Source organism: Rana temporaria, chromosome 7 (assembly GCF_905171775.1).
Source record: "Rana temporaria chromosome 7, aRanTem1.1, whole genome shotgun sequence".
Classification (NCBI taxonomy): Eukaryota; Metazoa; Chordata; class Amphibia; order Anura; family Ranidae; genus Rana; species Rana temporaria.
The window spans coordinates 203,693,207-203,715,042 of NC_053495.1; the positions used below are offsets into that span (position 1 = coordinate 203,693,207).

At 45.6% G+C, this 21,836-nt stretch overlaps 1 protein-coding gene across 2 annotated transcripts in view; it reads left to right on the plus strand.

Annotated features, from left to right (window-relative positions):
• PLPP3 (phospholipid phosphatase 3) overlaps positions 1–21,836 on the plus strand; it is a 102,552-nt gene that overhangs the window by 55,363 nt on the left and 25,353 nt on the right. For both annotated transcript variants that reach the window (XM_040360858.1, XM_040360857.1), the window contains exons 3-4: positions 3,060–3,340; positions 7,149–7,206. In XM_040360858.1, coding sequence (XP_040216792.1) covers positions 3,060–3,340; positions 7,149–7,206 — 339 coding nt within the window. The remainder of the gene's footprint in view (positions 1–3,059; positions 3,341–7,148; positions 7,207–21,836) is intronic.

Here is a 21,836-nt window from a genome sequence, read left to right on the forward strand (position 1 = left end):
GTGTTCTCACCGATTCCGTCCCCAGGAAAAATTGGTATACATGTCTGTATTGGTTTTTTTTTTTTGGTTAGGGCATGTATAATTTTATAAAGACAGACCAAGTCCCTTCCTTCTCCTGGAATGGAGCCATTTTCTCATAACTCTACAAGCCACAATTATAGATCTTTGTGGCCGTAGCTTACACGCTGTGGCACCGGTGCAAGTAAACATGAGTAAAATGTTTCACATTCCCATTTTAAGTGGGAAAAAAAAAGTCCCTAAAATGTTCAGCCTGTAGCATTGAATGGGATCCATAGATACTGGAGATCATTACTTTGTAGCAAGGCGTAAGAGAATCTGAGTTTAAATTTCTTTAAAATAAAAAATAAAAAATTGTAGTGTTTGGAAAAATGTTGCAATTATCATGTCAATGGGGACGCAACAGCCCCCAATTAGACTATTTTTTTTTTATTATTATTATTTTTTTACAGCAAGAAAAAAAAAAACAGGAAAAATATAAAAAAAAATGTTTTTTAAATAAAAATAGAAGAAAATAATAAATAAAAGCACAGTGCACAAATAACAAATACTCTTTAAAAAAGGAAAAAAAGAAAGACACAAATATAAATAACACTATGAAAAATAAAAAATAAAAAATACTATAACACTGTGAAAAATAAAATAAAAAATTAAAAATAAAGCACAGTGCACAAATAATCTTTAAAAAAGAAAAAAAGAAAGACACAAATATAAATAACACTATGAAAAAGAAAAGAAAAAAGAAAAAGAAAAAATACTATAACACTATGAAAAATAAAATAAAAAATAAAAATAAAAAATAAAGCACAGTGCACAAATAACAAATAATCTTTAAAAAAGAAAGACACAAATATAAATAACACTATGAAAAAGAAAAGAAAAAAGAAAAAATACTATAACAACTATGAAAAATAAAATAAAAAATAAAGCACAGTGCACAAATAACAAATAATCTTTAAAAAAGAAAGACACAAATATAAATAACACTATGAAAAAGAAAAGAAAAAAGAAAAAATACTATAACAACTATGAAAAATAAAATAAAAAATAAAGCACAGTGCACAAATAACAAATAATCTTTAAAAAAGAAAGACACAAATATAAATAACACTATGAAAAAGAAAAGAAAAAAGAAAAAATACTATAACAACTATGAAAAATAAAATAAAAAATAAAGCACAGTGCACAAATAACAAATAATCTTTAAAAAAGAAAGACACAAATATAAATAACACTATGAAAAAGAAAAGAAAAAAGAAAAAATACTATAACAACTATGAAAAATAAAATAAAAAATAAAGCACAGTGCACAAATAACAAATAATCTTTAAAAAAGGAAAAAAAGGAAAAACACAAATATAAAGAACACTATGGGGCCATTTACACCTTTTCAGCGTGGTGCATTAGTGCGCTGGCACCCTAACATACTAAAGCCATGCAGCTCCAATGCACATGCATTACAACGCACCACAATTTATGGTAAAGCTTAAACATGCATTGTGGTGTGATGTGTTGCCAAAAATGGTGCATGCCCATTTTTTTTTTTTTTTTTTTTACGTTTTGACATGTTGCCAGTCCATTCATTTGAATGGGCTGCCCAATGGAACACACGTTAACGTGAAAAAGAACACTTGGCACCAGGACACCAATGTGAATTCCCCCCCACTCAGCAATGTTCCATCAACTGTACAACATTTATTGGATCTTGTTTTTTTTCCTGGCAGGGCCCCACTTCTGTCCCTTGCAAGTGGTTCTTCCCAACCTTTTCACCATCTATATTCTAAGCTTTTATGCTGTATATGTTACATGTTGTAGTGTTTCCTTTCTCATATAATTCCTTAAAGTGTGCTTGGGGCTTTCACAAAGTCTAGCCAGCCATACTGGGGGCTTTCACATAGTTGAACCATCCACACTGGGGGCCTTCACATAGACTAGCCAGCCATACTGGGGCCTTCACATTGACTAAGCAGCCATACTGGGGGCTTTCACATAACCTATCCAGCCATTCTGGGGGCTTTCACATAGTCTAGTCATCCACCCTGGGGGCTTTAACATAGACTAGCCAGCCATATTAGGGGCTATAACATAGACTAGTCAACCATACTGGAGGCCTTTACATAGACTAGCCATCCACACTGGGGGCCTTCACATAGACTAACCAGCCATACTGAGAACCTTCACATAGACTTGCCAGCCATACTGGGGGCCTTCACATAGACTAGCCAGTAATATTTGGGGCCTTCACATAAACTAGCTAGCCCTACTGGGGGGCTTTCACATAGTCTAGCCAGCCATACTGGGGGCCTTCACATAGACTAGCCAGTAATATTTGGGGCCTTCACATAAACTAGCTAGCCCTACTGGGGGGCTTTCACATAGTCTAGCCAGCCATACTGGGGGCCTTCACATAGACTAGCCAGCCATACTGGGGGCCTTCACATAGATTAGCCAGCCATACTGGGGGCTTTAACATAGACTAGCCAGCCATACTGGGGGCTTTAACATAGACTAGCCAGCCATACTGGGGGCTATAACATAGACTAGCCAGCCATACTGGGGGCTTTAACATAGACTAGCAAGCCATACTGGGGGCTATAACATAGACTAGCCAGCCATACTGGTGGCCTTCACATAGACTAGCCAGCCATACTGGTGGCCTTCAGAATCCCTATATACCAGTCAGTTGAGCCAGTGTTGTCACAAATTCATAGTCAATTGATTTTAAACCTTAAGGTTGCAAGTCTTCTGTAGTAAAATTGGCCATTTAAAAAAAAAACTAGATATTAATAAGAGCAGATCTGGGATGTTGTTGAGTGGAAATGACCTTTAACATTCCCAGTAGTTGAATAAACTATATACATCGAGGTATGAATACTTTTCTAGTGAATTCATTGGCTGTCTCTCGACACACTGGCACTGTTAAGGAAACAAAATGGCGGGTTAACTTTGTGTATGCAACAGGTACACTTTAAGGCTCACCATGTTCATGTCTGTTGGGTTGCATTGCGCCCATAACCCACACCGCTCATTGGTTTTTACAGATCATAGTCGGAGAGTTCTTCCGCATCTACTACTTGAAGGAGAGGTCCTATTCCTTCATCCAGAATCCCTACGTGGCCGCCTTGTACAAGCAGGTCGGCTGTTTCATCTTTGGATGCGCCATCAGTCAGTCCTTCACAGACATTGCCAAGGTGTCCATTGGCCGCTTGAGACCCCACTTCCTGGCGGTCTGTAATCCGGATATTACAAAGATCAACTGTTCCTTGGGATACATTCAAGATTACACATGTACAGGCCCACCCAATAAAGTCATGGAAGCAAGGTAGGATGTCTAAAATATTCATATCTTTTAGTATTTAACTGTATAAAGAAAACGGAAGTGAAAAAAGTACTAAAGGACTAGTTTTATAAAGAATGGGAGGGGAGTGGGGGCAACGTGGCACCTGTGGATGGGGCTTTGAGGAAACTCCACCAGCCATTCTCAACTTGTTTACTCCAGGGGAACTCTTGAAATGATTGTCAGGTCTCTGGAGAACCCCTGCTAGAAATAAATCATAAAATAATAATAAAAACCTACTGAACTCATACTGGTTCCACGTCAGTGGGAGTAAAACAAATTGCATTGTTAGTGTCAGTGGGAAGAATTGTGCCCATCATTGGTGTCAGTGGAAAAAATCAGTGTCCATTACTGGTGTCAGTGGGAACAATTTTGTGTCCCATCTTTGGTATCAGTGGAAGGAATAGTGCCCCATCATTGGTGTCCATGGGAGGAATAGTGCCCCATCTTTGGTGTCAGTGGGAAGAATAGTGCCCCATCTTTGGTGTCAGTGGGAGGAATAGTGCCCCATCTTTGGTGTCAGTGGGAAGAATAGTGTCCCATCTTTGGTGTCAGTGGGAGGAATAGCGTACCATCATTGGTATCCATGGAAGGACAAGTGCCCCCATCATTGGCATCCATATGAGGAATAGTGTCCCATCTTTGGTATCAGTGGGAGGAATAATGCACCATAATTGGTATCCATGGGAGGAATAGTGCTCCTGTCATTGGTGCCAGTGAGAGGAATAGTGCCCCCATCTTTGGTGCCAGTGAGAGGAATAGTGCCCCCATCATTGGTGTCAGTGGAAGGAATAGTGCACCATAATTGATATCCATGGGAGGAATAGTGCCTCATCATTGGTATCCATGGGAGGAATAGTGTCCCATCATTGGTATCCATGGAAGGAATAGTGTCCCATCATTGGTATCCATGGGAGTAATAGTGCTCCTGTCATCGGTGCAAGTGAGAGGAACAGTGCCCCCATCATTGGTGTCAGTGGAAGGAATAGTCCCTCAAGGGCCAGATAAAGGCAAGCAAAGGGCCACATCAAGCCCACGGGCCACAGTTTAGAGACCTCTGGTCTGGGGGATTGGAGAAAGCTTATACTTACCCGATCCTCTGCTCCACCTGCAAACGGCACCCCCCCCCCATGATCCAACGGTGGACTGTTCCTGACGTCCTAATGTCCAAAGCAGGTCTATGGGCGCAGGGAGGGTGAGGAACAGTCCACTGCACAAAACCACTAGACAGCGGGGTCAGGGGGCTGAGGGCGAGAGCGACAGGGACCGATCTTGTGCATGGAGGATCAGAGGATTAGGTAAGTATATCTCTGTTCTCCAATCGCCTAGACAAAAACGAGCCGTTGACCCCTACACTGCGGGCACAGCCCCACTGGCCTGGAGTTGGGCTTTACGTTTTACAATATCCTAGGAGAGTATGTGCAATCTCTGAAACGCGTCAGCTTTTACTCAGCTTTAAATCAGATTTCCACCTATGCTTTTTATTACACCGCTGATGTTATCAGCCTCTCCTACGGCTCCCCTCCCCCACCTTGTAGTTTTTCCCACTGTCATCGAAGCACGGCCGCCCCGCACCAGTGCAAAGTCCATGCATGTAGATTGACTTAGATAAGGAGCGAGTCAGAAGCTGCTCAAATGTATGGAGAAAAGTACATTAAATCTGATTTCTGGCATTTCGAAATTCTCCATATGGAGCACATAATACCCACGTAGGTCAGTGGCGGCCCGTCCGCCCATCCACCCCCCCCCACCCCCCCAAGCTTTTGACCAAAAAAAAAAGGGCACTTTAACTTCAGCTGATTGCAAGCTGGGAAGCTGATTTGCCCGTGTTTAGGGCGTGTGCAGGGCGCAAGCTGTGCGCCCGCACACACACTCCCACTCGCCACTGATTTGTCCCTGGCTCCTGCCCTGTCTTTTTTATTGGCCGGACCGGAGGGTGATTGGGCGGGGGCTTTTTCGGCACTGCCGTCTCACTTTCAGTTTCCCCGGCAGCCGTAGGTCATGAACTGAGTGAGTCAGCATGGAGATGGGATGGGATAGGAGAAGACTTGTCCATTTTCTTTTCCGATTGACTTCACTTTGATGCCTGATTCATACCGAGCCAACACTTCTGAAATTCATCCTTGCAACACAAAGTGTTTTGTAATTATGTATCATCCGGATGACGGCCAAGTACGCTCTTATCTCTTATCTCCCTCAAAGGCGTCATAGGTCCCAATAGCAGAAGTTTGATGGGCCCCAGGGCGACCTTTCTACTGTCCTTCATGTTATCATAATGTATAGTCTATGTCTATTACAAGGACGGGTAGCGGGAGAGCATAGTCAGTCCATTACCAGGGTCAAGAGACGAGGACAGACGTTGTCAAGAAGATAGGCAACAGTGCCGGGAAATGAACGTTACCATTCAATTTCCAGCCGACTTCTCTGTCCTTAGTAAGCCTTAGGCTGCATTCACACCTGAACGTAGCGTATTGTACCGCGATTTGCCGCGACAAATTGCGGCGTTTTGTCCCGCGATTTGCCGCGACAAACCGCCTCGTTTTTTAGCCTACAATACGCCGGAGGGGTGATTGAAACATTGTCGGCTATGCCGAACGCCGAAAGCCGCCTGAAAAAAAGGGTCCAGGACTTGTTTTGAGCTTCAGGCGTACGACGTTTTGGCGTTCGGCGTGGAGATGTGAACCATCTCCATAGCCGACAATGTTAAATCACCCCTCCAGCGTATTGCAGGCTGCAATAGCGTCGGGCTTCAGGCGTTAAAATGCCTAGGTGTGAATGGAGCCTTAGGCCTCGTACAGACGACCCAACATGTCCGATGAAAACGGTCCGCGGACCGTTTTCATCGGACATGTCCGCTGGGATCATTTGGTCTGATGGCTGTACACACCATCAGACCAAATTTCCCACGGACAGACGACGCGGTGACGACGCGGTTACGACGCGATGACGTGGTGGCGACGTGCGCGAACCCGGAAGTTCAATACTTCCACGCATGCGTCGAATCACTTCGACGTCATGCGCGGGTTCTCGGGCCAGCAGACATGTCCGATGAGTCATACTAACCATCGGACATGTCCGGCGGACATGGTACCAGCGGACATGTTTCTTAGCATGCTAAGAAACAGTTGTCCGCTGGAAACCTGTCCGATCCGCCGGAAAAATGTCCGGTCGGCCGTACACACGACCGAACATGTCTGCTGAGACTGGTCCGACGGACCAGTTTCAGCGGACATGTTCGGTCGTGTGTACGAGGCCTTAGAAGGCTGTCCACCAGTTATTTTCAGTACTTTAGGCCGTTTAATTCTTCGTGCCTGCCGTACGCATATATGCAGCCTTACACACGATCGGAAATTCCGACAACAAACTTGTCTTGCATACACACGCGGTCGCACAAATGTTGTCGGAAAAATTCAGATCGCCAAGAACGCGGTGACGTACAAAACACTACGGCGAGCTCAATCGTTCCGAGCATGTGTCGAATTGATTTTCGAGCATGCATAGGATTTTTGTGCGACGCAATTGGATACACGCGGTCGGAATTTTCCGACAAGAACTTTTGTTGTCGGGAAAAATTGAGAACCATCCCTCGAACGTTTGTTGTCGGAAATTCATTTTTTTTTTTTTTCATTGGGCGTCACTGGTGCATGGCCGCCTCCTCGCACCGTTGCAAAGTCCACAACGCGTCGATTGATTTATGAGCTGATAGGGAGTGGGGTCGGCTGTTGCTCAAACATGTGATGAAAAGTCTATTTGATTGTCGTGTTTTATTCTTGGTTAACTTTTCTTTTTGCAGGAAGTCGTTCTTCTCCGGCCACGCCTCCTTCTCCATGTACACCATGCTCTACCTGGTGGTAAGTTCTCTTTATTTAAATATTAATCAATATTTACTGCTTTTAACTCTTTATCTCCGTTGTGTGTTCATTGAGAAAACAATCCTTTTTTTAAAAAAACAGAATAGGGCGATTATAAATCAATTATTAAAGTGTTACCGAACCCAGGAGCTTGCAATCACTAAATCTGGTCCCCCCAGGACCCTGCATTCACTATATCTGATCCCCCCAGGAGCCTGCATTCACTATATCTGGTCTCCCCAGGACTCTGCATTCACTATATCTGATCCCCCCAGGAGCCTTCATTCACTATATCTGGCCTCCCCAGGACTCTGCATTCACTATATCTGGTCTCCCCAGGAGCCTGCATTCACTATATCTGGTCTCCCCAGGACTCTGCATTCACTATATCTGATCCCCCCAGGAGCCTTCATTCACTATATCTGGTCTCCCCAGGACTCTGCATTTACTATATCTGGCCTCCCCAGGACTCTGCATTCACTATATCTGATCCACCCAGGAGCCTGCATTCACTATATCTGGTCCCCCCAGGACTCTGCATTCACTATATCTGGCCTCCCCAGGACTCTGCATTCACTATATCTGGTCTCCCCAGGACTCTTTATTCACTATATCTGGTCTCTCCAGGAGCCTGCATTCACTATATCTGGTCTCTCCAGGAGCCTGCATTCACTATATCTACAGTAGTCTCCCCCGGACTCTGTATTCACTATATCTAGTCTCCCCAGGACTCTGCATTCACTATATCTGGTCTCTCCAGGAGCCTGCATTCACTATATCTACAGTAGTCTCCCCCGGACTCTGCATTCACTATATCTAATCTCCCCAGGACTCTGCATTCACTATATCTGGTCTCCCCAGGAGCCTGCATTCACTATATCTGGTCTCCCCAGGACTCTGCATTCACTATATCTGGTCTCTCCAGGAGCCTGCATTTTCTATATCTGGTCTCCCCAGGAGCCCACATTCACTATATCTGGTCTCCCCAGGAGCCTGCATTCACTATATCTGGTCTCCCCAGGAGCCTGCATTCACTATATCTGGTCTCCCCAGGAGCCTGCATTCACTATATCTGGTCTCCCCAGGACTCTGCATTCACTATATCTGGTCTCCCAGGACTCTGCATTCACTATATCTGGTCTCCCCAGGACTCTGCATTCACTATATCTGGTCTCCCCAGGACTCTGCATTCACTATATCTGGTCTCCCCAGGAGCCTGCATTCACTATATCTGGTCTCCCCAGGAGCCTGCATTCACTATATCTGGTCTGCAAGCAGTTACAGTCCTTCTTTGCCCGGGTGCTAAAAAAAGAAAAAAAAAACATTTAGCCAAGTAAGCTCCTTTAAACGTCGCCGTTTTTCCCCCCCCCCCCCCGTTTGCTCGTGTTTTTTTTTGTAGTCTCCCTCCCTCCACCTCCCTGAACACGGGAGCTCGCCTCCTCCTCCTCGCCATCAATGAGGGTTTTGTATCGGGCGGCTTAACAAGAAAAGAAAAAAGAAAACGACTTCCCTTTTCCGCTAAAGAGCCGGGGACACTTTAATTGAAGCGAGTTCTATTTTTAGGACTTTTTTTTACTTAGTTATAAGAAAAATATACAGACGCGCGCGTTGCCACCGAATTCGCATTTAAAGCTGAAGTTTATTCGGCCTTCGCCATTTCGCGCAGTTTTTTTTCCCCCCGCAAATTTTTTACATGTTATCACACGTCGTGCACCCAGGGCACCCCATTCCCTTGAATCGTCTGCTCTATGCGCATCAAACGCTCTTTTTTAGTTGTCAGCGTTTTTTCAGTGCGCATTTTGGCGCATTTGTAGCGCGTTTTGTGGTGCGACAAATCCACGTCTACTACCTGTGCTTGGGGTGGCGTTAACAATTTAAAGGCGCAATCCGCAATTGCAGCACGTTTCCGAAAACGCATTTTTTTTGCGTGTTTTTGTCACGCGTTTAGGGAACGCGCAGGCCGAAGGACAGCGCATTTCTCTGCGTGTCTGGAGAAGCGCGTGATTGTGTGAGCATTCCCGACATGCACAGGTCTGAGCCCAACTATAAAGTGGATGTAGACCTCTGACATGAAATATGAACAAAGCACACCCCTCTATAGCAGGGATATACAATTAGAGGACCTTCAGCTGTTGTAGAACTACAAGTCCCATGAGGCATAGCAAGACTCTGACAGCCACAAGCATGACACCCAGAGGCAGAGGCATGATGGGACTTGTAGTTCTGCAACAGCTGGAGGTCCTCTAATTGCATATTCCTGCTCTATAGTGTGGACTTGTCCCAGTCCAGAGCACTAAGGCTGCATTCACACCTGAGCGTAGGGACTTTGAGCGATTTTCCAGTGTTTTTTCACACTTTTTTTCTGCCGTTTTTTTGCATGTTTGTATGCAGCGTTTTTGGGCTTCGGCATTTTTTTTGATAGCCATTAGAGAAAACTATTATCTGTTGCATCATTTGTTGCTAGGTATTTCAGCTTTTTTTTTACCTTCTCATTAGCTTTTATTTCTTCTTTTATTATTATTCATTTATTATTAAAAAAACAAATCATTGGGGTAAGGGGTTTTCAAGTTTAGGTTAGAGTTAGGATTAAGAGTTGGGGGTTTAGGGTTATTTATTATTATTTTATTTATTTTTTATTTTATTTATTATTATTATTATTATTATTATTATTATTATTATTATTATTATACGAATAATAATAAATGAATAAATAAATGTAAAATAAATACACAAATAAATAAAAATCATAAATAAAAAATAAATAATTTCAATCAATGAATACTAAGTAACAATATCACATGATACCGCAGTGCCCAGGGCAGTCGTCCCTCCTGCCCCCCCCCCCTTGATATCGGGTTTCTCTCAGATACAATGAGGCAGATTCAGGTAGCTTTACCCCTTTTTTTACGGAGGCGCAGCGCACCGTTTTGCCGCTGCGCCTCCGTAAATTTCCTGCGCTACGCGCCATTCACGGAGCAGTTGCTCCGTAAATAGCGTGTGCGCTCCGGAAAACTGCCCGGCGTAAGGGCGCGTAATTTAAATGATCCCGTAGGGGGCGTGGATCATTTAAATTAGGCGCGTTCCCGCGCCGAACGTAGTGCGCATGCTCCGTCGGGAAACTTTCCCGACGTGCATTGCGGCAAATGACGTCGCAAGGACGTCATTTGCTTCAAAGTGAACGTGAATGCCGTCCAGCGCCATTCACGATTCACTTACGCAAACGACGTAAAATGTAAACTTCGCGACGCGGGAACGACGGGTATACGTAACATTGGCTGCCCCTGCTATTAGCAGGGGCAGCCTTACGCGAAACCCGACGTACGCAAACAACGTAAACTGCGTACGCAGGGCTCGCGTAACGTTGTGAATCGGCGTTAGTATGCAATTTGCATACTATATGCTGAGCACAACGGGAACGCCACCTAGCGGCCATCGCAAGAATGCAGCCTAAGATATGCGGGCATAAGAGCCTTATGCCGCGCATATCTTAGGCTGCAGTCGGCGTAACAAGGTTCCTGAATCAGGAGCATTCGTAACGCCGGCGCAAGTAAGCAATTGCGCTGCGTAACTATGGTTACGAAGACGCAATTGCTTCTTGAATCTAGGCCAATGTTTCCATATCAGAGATCTCTATAAGAATCATCTTCTTCCAGCCGGAGGAGATCAGAATTGTAGCCAATCACAGGGCCCGAGTGACTTTGGCAGGCTGTGTGTGAACCTGGAAAGGATTTCACTTGCTGAACCGGTCTGACCCAGAACCCGCGTCACTCCGCCCGCCGGACAGGAGCGTGATAAAGAGCTCACGGAGCTGCCACCTCCATTCATCACATCATAAAAGGGAAATGATAACGTATGCCAACCATGACACATCGCCAGCGATTACTCCGCCCCGAGGGCATTTGTGACGTTTTACTCGCTCGCTGTCTCATATTTTTATAGTTATTATATATTATATTTTTATATGCTTTGTATACTTGCTCTTGGCAGGTCAGACAGTGCAATCAGCTTCCTTGCTTAATGAGAGGGCACACCTGGGCACTGTCTAGGGGCCCCAGCTGCATGGGGGGGGGGACCTGCACTTTCCCCAAAGCAGCTGGTCCTTGAGCCCACGCTGCCCCCAAATTGTGGGGCCCCATGATGGCACTGAGAGTGATGGATACACAGGGGAGGCAGAAAGGGCAAAATATCAGCAGATTTAACTTCAGCAGACCACATGGGAGCAAATAAGAGCAGCTGATTGGTGGGATTGTCACTCATTTCCAGCAATATAGAAGCTGGAGGGTTGCCAGTTAATCATTATGCAGCCAAGCAGAGCGTGTGAGATAAGAGGAGCAGTAAAGTGCAGTCACCGGGGGTGTTTGTTCTCAGCAAATAGGGAGAGACACCACTCGTGTTATAGAAGACAAATATACACAAATGAGGATCCCCCCCCCCTATAGGAGATAATTGCACCCAGAACACAGAGCCGCTCATATATACTGTATACATTACTATATCTTTCTATAGAAGGTGTGGCGTGTGATAAGCACCTCTGGCACATTGCGCACTTCATAGTACAGATTATCTTCCTGAGATATGAGGAGAGCGTTGAACCCGACTATTAGATATTGACTCACATTTCCAAGAAGCCAATCGGCTTAAAGCTGAATTCCGGGGAATGGATATTATTACAGATCTATATTGTTCCAGCTGGGGGTCAATGTAACTATATATATATATACTATACCTGTGGGCAGTGACAGCCCGTCCACTAGGGGCGCCCAGGAGCCGCCCCCTCTATCACTCCACCTCCCTTTAATGGATAGATTCTTGGTAAAATGCAGCCGGAGGGGGGCACAGTGGCTGCATTTAATGGCACAGTGGCTGCAATTGATGGGCACAGTGGCTGTGTTTGATGGGCACAGTGGCTGCAATTGATGGGCACAGTGGCTGCAATTGATGGGCACAGTGGCTGCATTTGATGGGCACAGTGGCTGTGTTTGATGGGCACAGTGGCTGTCATTGATGGGCACAGTGGCTGCAATTGATGGGCACAGTGGCTGTGTTTGATGGGCACAGGGGCTGCAATTGATGGGCACAGTGGCTGCAATTGATGGGCACAGTGGCTGGGTTTTATGGGCACAGTGGCTGCAATTGATAGCACAGTGGCTGCAATTGATGGGCCCAGTGGCTGCAATTGATGGGCCCAGTGACTGTGTTTGATGGGCACAGTGGCTGCAATTGATGGGACACAGTGGCTGCAATTGATGGGCACAGTGACTGTGTTTGATGGGCACAGTGGCTGCAATTGATGGGACACAGTGGCTGCAATTGATGGGCACAGTGGCTGGGTTTTATGGGCACAATGGCTGCAATTGATAGCACAGTGGTTGCATTTGATGGGCACAGTGGCTGCATTTGATAGGCACAGTGGCTGCAATTGATGGGCCCAGTGGCTGCAATTGATGGGCCCAGTGGCTGCAATTGATGGGCACAGTGGCTGTGTTTGATGGGCACAGTGGCTGCAATTGATAGGCACAGTGGCTGGGTTTTATGGGCACAGTGACTGCAATTGATAGCACAGTGGCTGCATTTGATGGGCACAGTGGCTGCATTTGATGGGCACAGTGGCTGTGTTTCTGCCCTCCTGAATTGTGAACACAGGAAATCAGTCGCTCAGCGCGGATCCCCCTTCACCTCCCATTCACAGAGAGATGACAGGTCCTCTTTGAGATGTTGAGGAGCTGCAGTCTGCTGTGTTGAGTCACCCAACCCGGGCCCCAGGGACGGCGGGGGTTAACGGAGTAATGGCTGCCGGCGTCGGACGCCCCCCCCCCCCCCCTTCTCGGAGTACTGTCCCCCATCAGCAGCTGGGTGGAATTATGGTGCCGCCACTATTCAGGTGTTTCATTTCCCCCCATCTCTGCCCCGTCTCCCCGATGAGGTGCGGCCGCCATGATACTCGAGATTCAAAGGCTTTGCCTCCTGATATTCCACTTTCACAGATATTGAGGAATTTATTGCTGCTCCATGATATATGGCAGGATTCTCCGAGTGGCGGAGTGGCGGGAGTGCCGCTCCTGTATCTAATATATAGGCCTTGTTAGGGTGCAGATGGAAAACCTGGGGGCTTATCCAGGAGTAGGTGCTAAGAGAGCGGGGGCCAAGGGGCCCCATCGTTCTCTGCTGGGGACGGCGGAGAGAACTTTGCAGGATTTTGGCAGATGTGCTTCCTAAGGCTTTTCTATCACTTTGGGCGAGAGCGATCGTTGTGACGTCCGTTGGGTGCTGCAAAGCAGGATGAGCCAATAAGGCGCCCCCCCTCCCCCCGGTATATATTTGTAATAATAAAAAAAACTATTAAAAGTAAAGTTTTTCAAATACAAATGTTTATCTTCTATACACCCAGGTCCCTTGCTGAACATTCCTGGGGCAGTTGCATGCACCTTGAGGTCACCTTGTCACAGTCAACCCTGATGGAGACCCAGGGCCGATCCTAGGGTCACAGACGCCTGGGTGCAGAAATATTTCTGCCCCCCCCCCCCCCCCCACATGGTCATTGACTGCAGACATAGTACAGGAGATGGTCATAGACTGCAGGCATAGTACAGGAGATGGTCAGAGACTGCAGACATAGTACAGGAGATGGTCAGAGACAGCAGACATACTACAGGAGATGGTCAGAGACTGCAGACATAGTACAGGAGATGGTCAGAGACAGCAGACATACTACAGGAGATGGTCAGAGACTGCAGATATAATACAGGAGATGGTCAGAGACTGCAGACATAGTACAGGAGATGGTCAGAGACTGCAGACATAGTACAGGAGATGGTCAGAGACTGCAGACATAGTACAGGAGATAGTCAGAGACAGCAGACATACTAAAGGAGATGGTCAGAGACTGCAGATATAATACAGGAGATGGTCAGAGACTGCAGACATAGTACAGGAGACGGTCAGAGACTGCAGACATAGTACAGGAGATGGTCAGAGACTGCAGATATAATACAGGATATGGTCAGAGACTGCAGATATAGTACAGGAGATGGTCAGAGACTGCAGATATAATACAGGAGATGGTCAGAGACTGCAGACATAATACAGGAGATGGTCAGAGACTGCAGACATACTACAGGAGATGCTCAGAGACTACCGCTATGGTCTCTGGCTGCTTTGCTCTCCTCCTCTGACAGGAGGAGGGAGGGAGGATGGACTTGGGCGGGAAACACAGCAGCGCTTTCGGCACTGTCTCTCCTCCTGTCAGTTGCCGGTGGAGAGAGCTGCCTCTGGAAGAGGAGAAAGAGGCAGAAGGGGAGCACTCTGGCGCTTCAGTGTCCCCCACCTCTGTGGCGCCTGGGTGCGCTGCACCCCGTGCGCCTGCCCAGGATCGGCCCTGTGGAGACCACAAGGACATGTCCACTGGAAACCCATGAGACAGGGTGACAACTCTGGAGAATAGTTGGGAAACCAGGATAAAGTGTTGTCACCTTGTCACAGTCACTCTTGCTGGAGACCACAAGGACATGTTGACTTGTAGTCTCCACTGGAAACCCATGTGACAGGGTGACAACTCAGGAGAACAGTTGGGAAACCAGTATAGAGTGTTGTCACCTTGTCAGTCATCCCTGGTGGAGACCACAAGGACCCGTTCACTTGTAGCCTCCACTGGAAACCCATGAGACGGGGTGACAACTCTGGAGAACAGTTGGGAAACCAGGATAGGGTGTTGTCACCTTGTCAGTCATCCCTGGTGGAGACCATAAGGACATGTTGACTTGTAGCCTCCACTGGAAACCCATGAGACAGGGTGACAACTCAGGAGAACAGTTGGGAAACATTGCCCTTGCACTACATGGTTGCAACTCTAAAGGAAATTGAATAAGAAAATTGTATAATATATGTCCAGATTTGGGTCCTGGTCTTTGGATGGGATGATCTTCTGACCCCTTAGTGATCCGTCCCCTGAGATCAGAGTCTGGCCATCTCCTTTATCTCTATCTTGGATAAGGAAAGGATGAATGGACGCTGGGGGGTCTCCAAACAGATCAGATAACCCCTATCACCACCCCGGTGATGGATATCTCGGGTGGTATTGTTTTTCCTGCGGCAGTTGATAGGGTCAGCACACTGACAGGGGTCCCTGTGTGGTCTGTTTATGAATGGCCCCAGACGCCCCGGCCCATCACACAGTCCCATGGCCAATTTCCATTGGTCGGCTAAGGTGTGTGGAGAGGTCAGCGAGACCTGGCCGGGTGATAAGAGTGACTACGGCCAAACAATGGCACAATCACTCTTCCTGCTCATCTGCTTTTGTTCTGAAACTTGAAACTTTTGGTTTACAACAATGGAAATTCCTAAGTAAAAGTGTGGAGGAACTCTTCTGTCAATTCGCGGCAAATTTTGGGGGATTTTGCAGATTTATTTTGCAGCGCAAGCAAAATCCAATGACGGACAATTCCGTATCCTGCAAAAAGATTGCAGTAAAGCTCATTCCCTAAATAAAAAATTAAAAAACTAAACTGAAAAAGGATTTTAACCACTTAAGCCTCGAACCATTTGGCTGCCCAATGACCGGGCCACTATTTCCGATTCAGCACTGCGTCCCTTTAACTAACAATTGTGCGATGTGGCACCCAAACTAAATTTACTTCCTTTTTTTTCCACAAATAGAGCTTTCTTCTGGTAGTATTTGATCACCTCTGCGGTTTTCATTTTTTGCGCTATAAACGTAAAAAATAGAGCGCCAATTTTGAAAAAAAAAAAGCAATATTTTTAACTTTTTTGCTATAATAAATATCCCCAAAAATATATATATATAAAAAAAAATTTCCTCAGTTTACGCCGATACGTATTCTTCTACATATTTTTGGTAAAAAAAATCGCAATAAGCCTTTATTGATTGGTTTGTACAAAAGTTAAGGGGCCAGATTCAGAAAGATTGGCTTAAGTTTAGGCGGGCGTAGCGTATCTCATATACGCTACGCCGCCATAACTTAGAGAGGCGAGTATCGTATTCACAAAGAACTTGCGCCCTAAGTTACGGCGGCGTAGCGTAAATGGGCCGCCGTAAGCCCGCCTAATTCAAACTAGGCTGGTAGGGGGCGTGTTGTATGGTAATGAATCGTGACCCCACGTAAATGACGCACCTAACGAATGGCGCATGCGCGCGCATTCTCAGTATCACGTCGAATTTTCTCCCTAAGTTACGCCGGCTCAATGTTTAGTCGACGTGAACGTAGCCTACGCCCATCCCTATTCACGGACGACTTACGCAAACGACGTAAAATACGACGCTGTTCCGACGTTTCCGACGTCCATACCTAGCATGACTTACTCCTGCTTTATGAGGGGTAAAGTTACGCCGGTTATACCCCTTACGTAAACAGCGTATTTTAATACGCCGGGCGTAAGTACGTTCGTGAATCGGCGTATCTAGCTCATTTGCAAGGAGGACAGGGAGGCAGGGAGCAATGATCAGTGTCCTGTCACTAGGCAGAACAGAGAGATGCCTTGTTTACACAGGCACCCCCCCCCCTCCCGTTCTGCCACCCTGTGACACGATCGCAGGACACCGGTAGATGTCGAGTCCATGGGTCCCGCGGGCACGGTCATGGAGCTTTTGCAGCAGGGGCGCACTCGCGCCCACACGGCGGCAAATTTTAAGGGACGTACGTGTACGCCCATTTGCCTGCCCGTGCCATTCTGCCGACGTAAATGTTCCTGCGGCAGTCGGCAAGTGGTTAAGCTTTGGGAATAAAACCTGGAAGCTGATTGGTTTCTATGCTGAGCTGCACCATTTTCGGCAATCGACAGCTTTAGTGTTGATGTGAATGGGGCCTTTGTACAAAACATTACATTGCATGGAGTGTTCTGAGAAGATTTTAGGTAGAATCCTAGGTCCATGTGCATGATGAGCGCCAACCAACGCTCAGCTCGCAGTTGACAGCTGAATCTCATTTGTTTTGGTCGGTGAAAATATTGTTGTCACTCGTCGTCATCTCATTTGTTATAAACATCTGCAAAGCTCTCTAAATATTTATTTCATGTACCAGCTCTTGGCTAAGACTTTGTTTCCTTTGTGTTTATGTTGTGTAACAATATATTGTTGTAAATAATTACATGTATCTGCAAAGTTACATCGTTACATAGTAACATAGGATGAAAAAAAGGCCACAAGTCCATCTAGTTAGACGAATATAAAACCTTTTTTTTTTCCGCTTTTTATTCCATAAGCTGGATAAACTTTTCCTTACACCTAGGATCATCATTAGTGCCTAAAAACGTCATAAATTAAGATGGCTTGACACAAAAGGATGCATCTCTTCCTAGGTCAGAGGGCGAGAGCGGGATGTGAAAGGTTTCGTCACTTGACGTCAACACGTCACAAGCGACATTAGTCATGGGTATAATAGTAGGAAGGCAAAGATGCCGATCTTGCAGGAAAAAAATCAGAAAGGCGAGAGAGTGTAAACACATACAGGACACAGATCACCTATTAAACCGGGCAGTTGGTTCCTGAAAAAAACAAAATAATGACTATTCTCACTATTCATCAACTGGGTTTTAGATAAGGTTCCGGTGAGGATACGCGTTTTATCTCGTAGTAGTTAGTCAACTGCTGCTGGAATATGTTCTACGTGACTTTATTGGAAGAAGCTAATGGGAGTCTTGAAATGTCCCCAACATTGCAGATCAAGTCCAGTTGGATGTTAGTAACTACTACTAGATTTACTATGACCTGGATAAATGAGAACCTTCACAGACATACGTATTGTGCAATGTAAATAAAAAAGCAACTAAAAAAGACATAGGGCCAGATTCACATAGAATTACGTTGCTCCTGGGCAGCGTAACGTATGTGATTTACGTTACACCGCCGCAGGTTTACAGCGTAAGTGCCTGATTCTCAGAACTCTTACCTGTAAACTTGCAGTGGTGTATCGTAAATGCACTCGGCGCAAGCCCGCCCAATTCAAATGGGGCGGGCACCATTAAAATTAGGCGCGTTCCCGCGCCGAGCGTACTGCGCATGCTCCGTCGGGTAAATTACCCGACGTGCATTGCGCTAAAGGACGTTGCACCGACGTCATTTGCTTAGATGTTAACGTAAATGGCGTCCAGCGCCATTCACGGACGACTTACGCAAACAACGTTGTTTTTTAAATTTCGACGCGGGAACAACGGCCATACTTAACATGGCTTAGGACACCTAGGAGGCAGCCCTAATTTTACGCGACGTAACTCGACGGAAACAACGTAAAGTTAGATCGACGGGCAGCTCGGACGTTCGGGGATCGCCGTAAGTATTCATTTGCATATTCTACGCCGACCGCAATGGCCTCGCCACCTAGCGGCCGGCCTAGAATTGCATCCTTAAGATCCGACAGTGTAATTCAATTACACCTGTCGGATCTTAGGGCTAGCTATGCGTAACTGATTCTATGAATCAGTCGCATAGTTAGGACGGCCCTAACACAGAGATACGACGGCGTATCAGGAGATACGACGGCGTATCAGGAGATACGCCGTCGTATCTCTTTTGTGAATCTGGCCCATAGTAATTGGAAATGGTCTGGGGTTTGTCCCAACTAGACTTTCAAAATTTCTGAGCAGCACAGTGGTGTAGTGGTTAGCACTGTCACCTAGCCGCAAAAGGGTCGCTGTATACAGCGCTCCCAAACCGCCCCAAAGATGCTGCTTGCAGGACTTTTCCTAAGTCTCGCATGCGCACTGCCCCAGTGTGAAAAATACACTGAAATGAATAGGAGGCGGTTTTCAGGCGCTATTTAGAGGCTATTTCGAGCGCTAAAATGCCTGAAGACAGCCTCAGTGTTAAGGGGTCTAAGGTTCCTCCAGGGGTCCCTTGAGCTGTGGAAAAATGACCTTTCATTTGATGGTGCCTTTATAGTTCCAAGAACATTGCCACTTGGCAACGCCAATAGCATGACTCCAATGACCATTTTAGTTGTCACATTCTGACCACCAAAGCAGGGCATACATTCTTCAACTTTTGTCCCTCCCCAATGCATTGGTTTTGGTAAGGGTTCCCCGAAACCTGAAAATTATTGTTGGGGTTCCTCATGGGTAAAAAGGTTGGGAAAGGCTGCCCTACATCTTAGGCCTCGTACACACGGCCGAGGAACTCGACGTGCCAAACACATCGAGTTCCTCGGCCAGTTCAGCACTGAAGCCGCCGAGGAGCTCGGCGGGCCGAGAGCTCCCATAGAACAACGAGGAAATAGAGAACATGTTCTCTATTTCCTCGTCGAGCTCCTCGTCGGCTTCCTCGGCCGAAAGTGTACACACAACCAGTTTCCTCGGCAGAATTCAGCCAGAAACTCGGTCGGAAGCTGAATTCTGCCGAGGAAACTGGTGTACGGGGCCTTATACTCAACATTCTGTGTTGTTTTAACCTTTTGATACTTATTTGTGACTATAATGTACAGTAAAACCTTGGATTGCTAGCATAATTCATTCCAGAAACATGCTTGTAATCCAAAGCACTCTTATATCAAAGCAAATTTACCCATAAGATATAATGGAAACGCAAATGATTCGTTCCGCAACCATTTATTCATAATTCCTTCAGTTTATAGTTCATATGAAAAGATTATAGCGATGTGATTGGTTGTGTAACCAAAAAATGTCCATCCACAAATGGAAGACTCCACACGGGGATTAGAAGCAAAATCTAGCAGGAGCTCCAAAGTATAAGGCTGCATTCACACTATAACGCGGCGTATTTTGCCGCGACAAATTGCGGCGTATTGCACCGCGATTTGCCGTGACAAAACGGGTCTTTTTTTATTTTTATTTTTTACAACACATTGTTGTCTATGCCGAATGCCGAAAGCTGCCTGAAAAAAAGGGTCCGGGACCTGTTTTCAGGCGCCAGGCGTACGTCGTTTCGCCGTTCGGCGTGAAATGTGAACCATCTCCATAGACAAGAATGTAAAATCACCCCTCCAGCGGGACGAGCGTTGGGCGTCGGGCGTAAATACGCGAAGGTGTGAATGCAGCCTAAAATAGAAGAGAGGCGCACGGTCGGAATTTCTGACAAGAAAAGTCAGATGTGAACTTTTGGTCGAAAATTCCGACCTTGTGTTGGCTCCATCAAAGACTTTTCCTGTCGGAATTCCCGCCAACAAAAATTTGAGAGCTGGTTCTCAAATTTTCCGATGGAAAAAATTCCAATTATCTGTAGAAATTCCGATGCATGCTCGGAAACAATTTGATGCATGCTCAGAAGCATCGAACTTCATTTTCTTGGCTCGTCGTAGTGTTGTACATCACCGCGCTCTTGACGGACGAAAGTTCAGAGAACTTTTGTGTGACCGTGTGTATGCAAGCCAAGCTTGAGCGGAATTCCGTCGGAAAAAAACATCCAAGGTTGTTCCGACGGAGATTCCGTTTGTGTGTACTCGGCATAAGTGTAGCAATATGTTGGTAAATGTTGTACCTTCATTAAATGTAACCATACTGCTACACTTAAGCACCTCTCTTCTCTTTTATACTCAGTTGTGACATGACGCTACTTATAGACATCGCTTGTATATCAAGCCAAAATTAATTTAAAAAATCTTGCTTGTCTTGCAAAACGCTCTCAAACCAAGGTTTTACTGTATCTTACAACCCCTAATATAGAAAGCATAAAAAAAGATACTTTTAATCAATAAACAAAATGGAATTTCCTTGTATAACCTAAACCATTTCTTTAAATATGAAAACAAGAAGACATAGAAGACGTAAGAAAAATGTAAGGTAGAGATAAAATGATATTAACAATGATAACGATTATTAACAAAGGTAAAAGATATAAAAACTGGCAATGAGAATCCAGAATCTTTAAACAAAATGTATTTTCTAATTGATACTTTTTTTATTTTATCTTTTTAAATCAGATCTTTTTTTATTTTTATATGCAAACAACATTGACACAATGCAGACAAATTCTACAAACAAAATCACATTAAACAGAACACAACCCAAGAAACAAAATTGATACTTTTAAAGTTCTATTTTACAAACGTTGCTGAGTTCTCAGTTGTATTTGTCTATCGCTAAGTACAATGTATACATGTTTCTTCTAGGAATAAGCTGTACAAAGATACTGTTTACAAAGCGTCTCAGACAAATAGTCTTTAGGGCGATAGTAACCACTGAGCCGTTCCCATTAAACAATGTTCAGTTATTTTTGGCACATTACGCCATCAGAGGGCACCGTGGCAATACCGCGCAATGCTCTGCCCCATGGGCGCCCCTCATCTACGAGTGTCAGAAAGTGATTATTTCTCATCAGAATGGCTCTTGTGCTTTGTACATGTGTTTCCGGGTGTACAGGAGACAATATAAAAATATACGAGTGACCTCAGGGCTGTGCAGCGAGGTCCAGGCCCTCAGGCTTCCTTCCTATAGGAAGGGTGTGAAATGTCAGCGAGGCCTGACAAGCGCCTGTCCTGCACAGCGAAGGTCTGCTCTTCCACAGGCTGCCTCTGATTCCCGGGATCCCACTATCCCACTTTCCTGTATTTTTTCTACACCTTTTGTTCCAAACGGTTCCCACAGAAACCTATGGAGAGGGGCGAGGCCGCAGTATAGGCCGGAACAACGGCGAGCAAACAATGGACAATACTTTTTTTTTTCTTTGG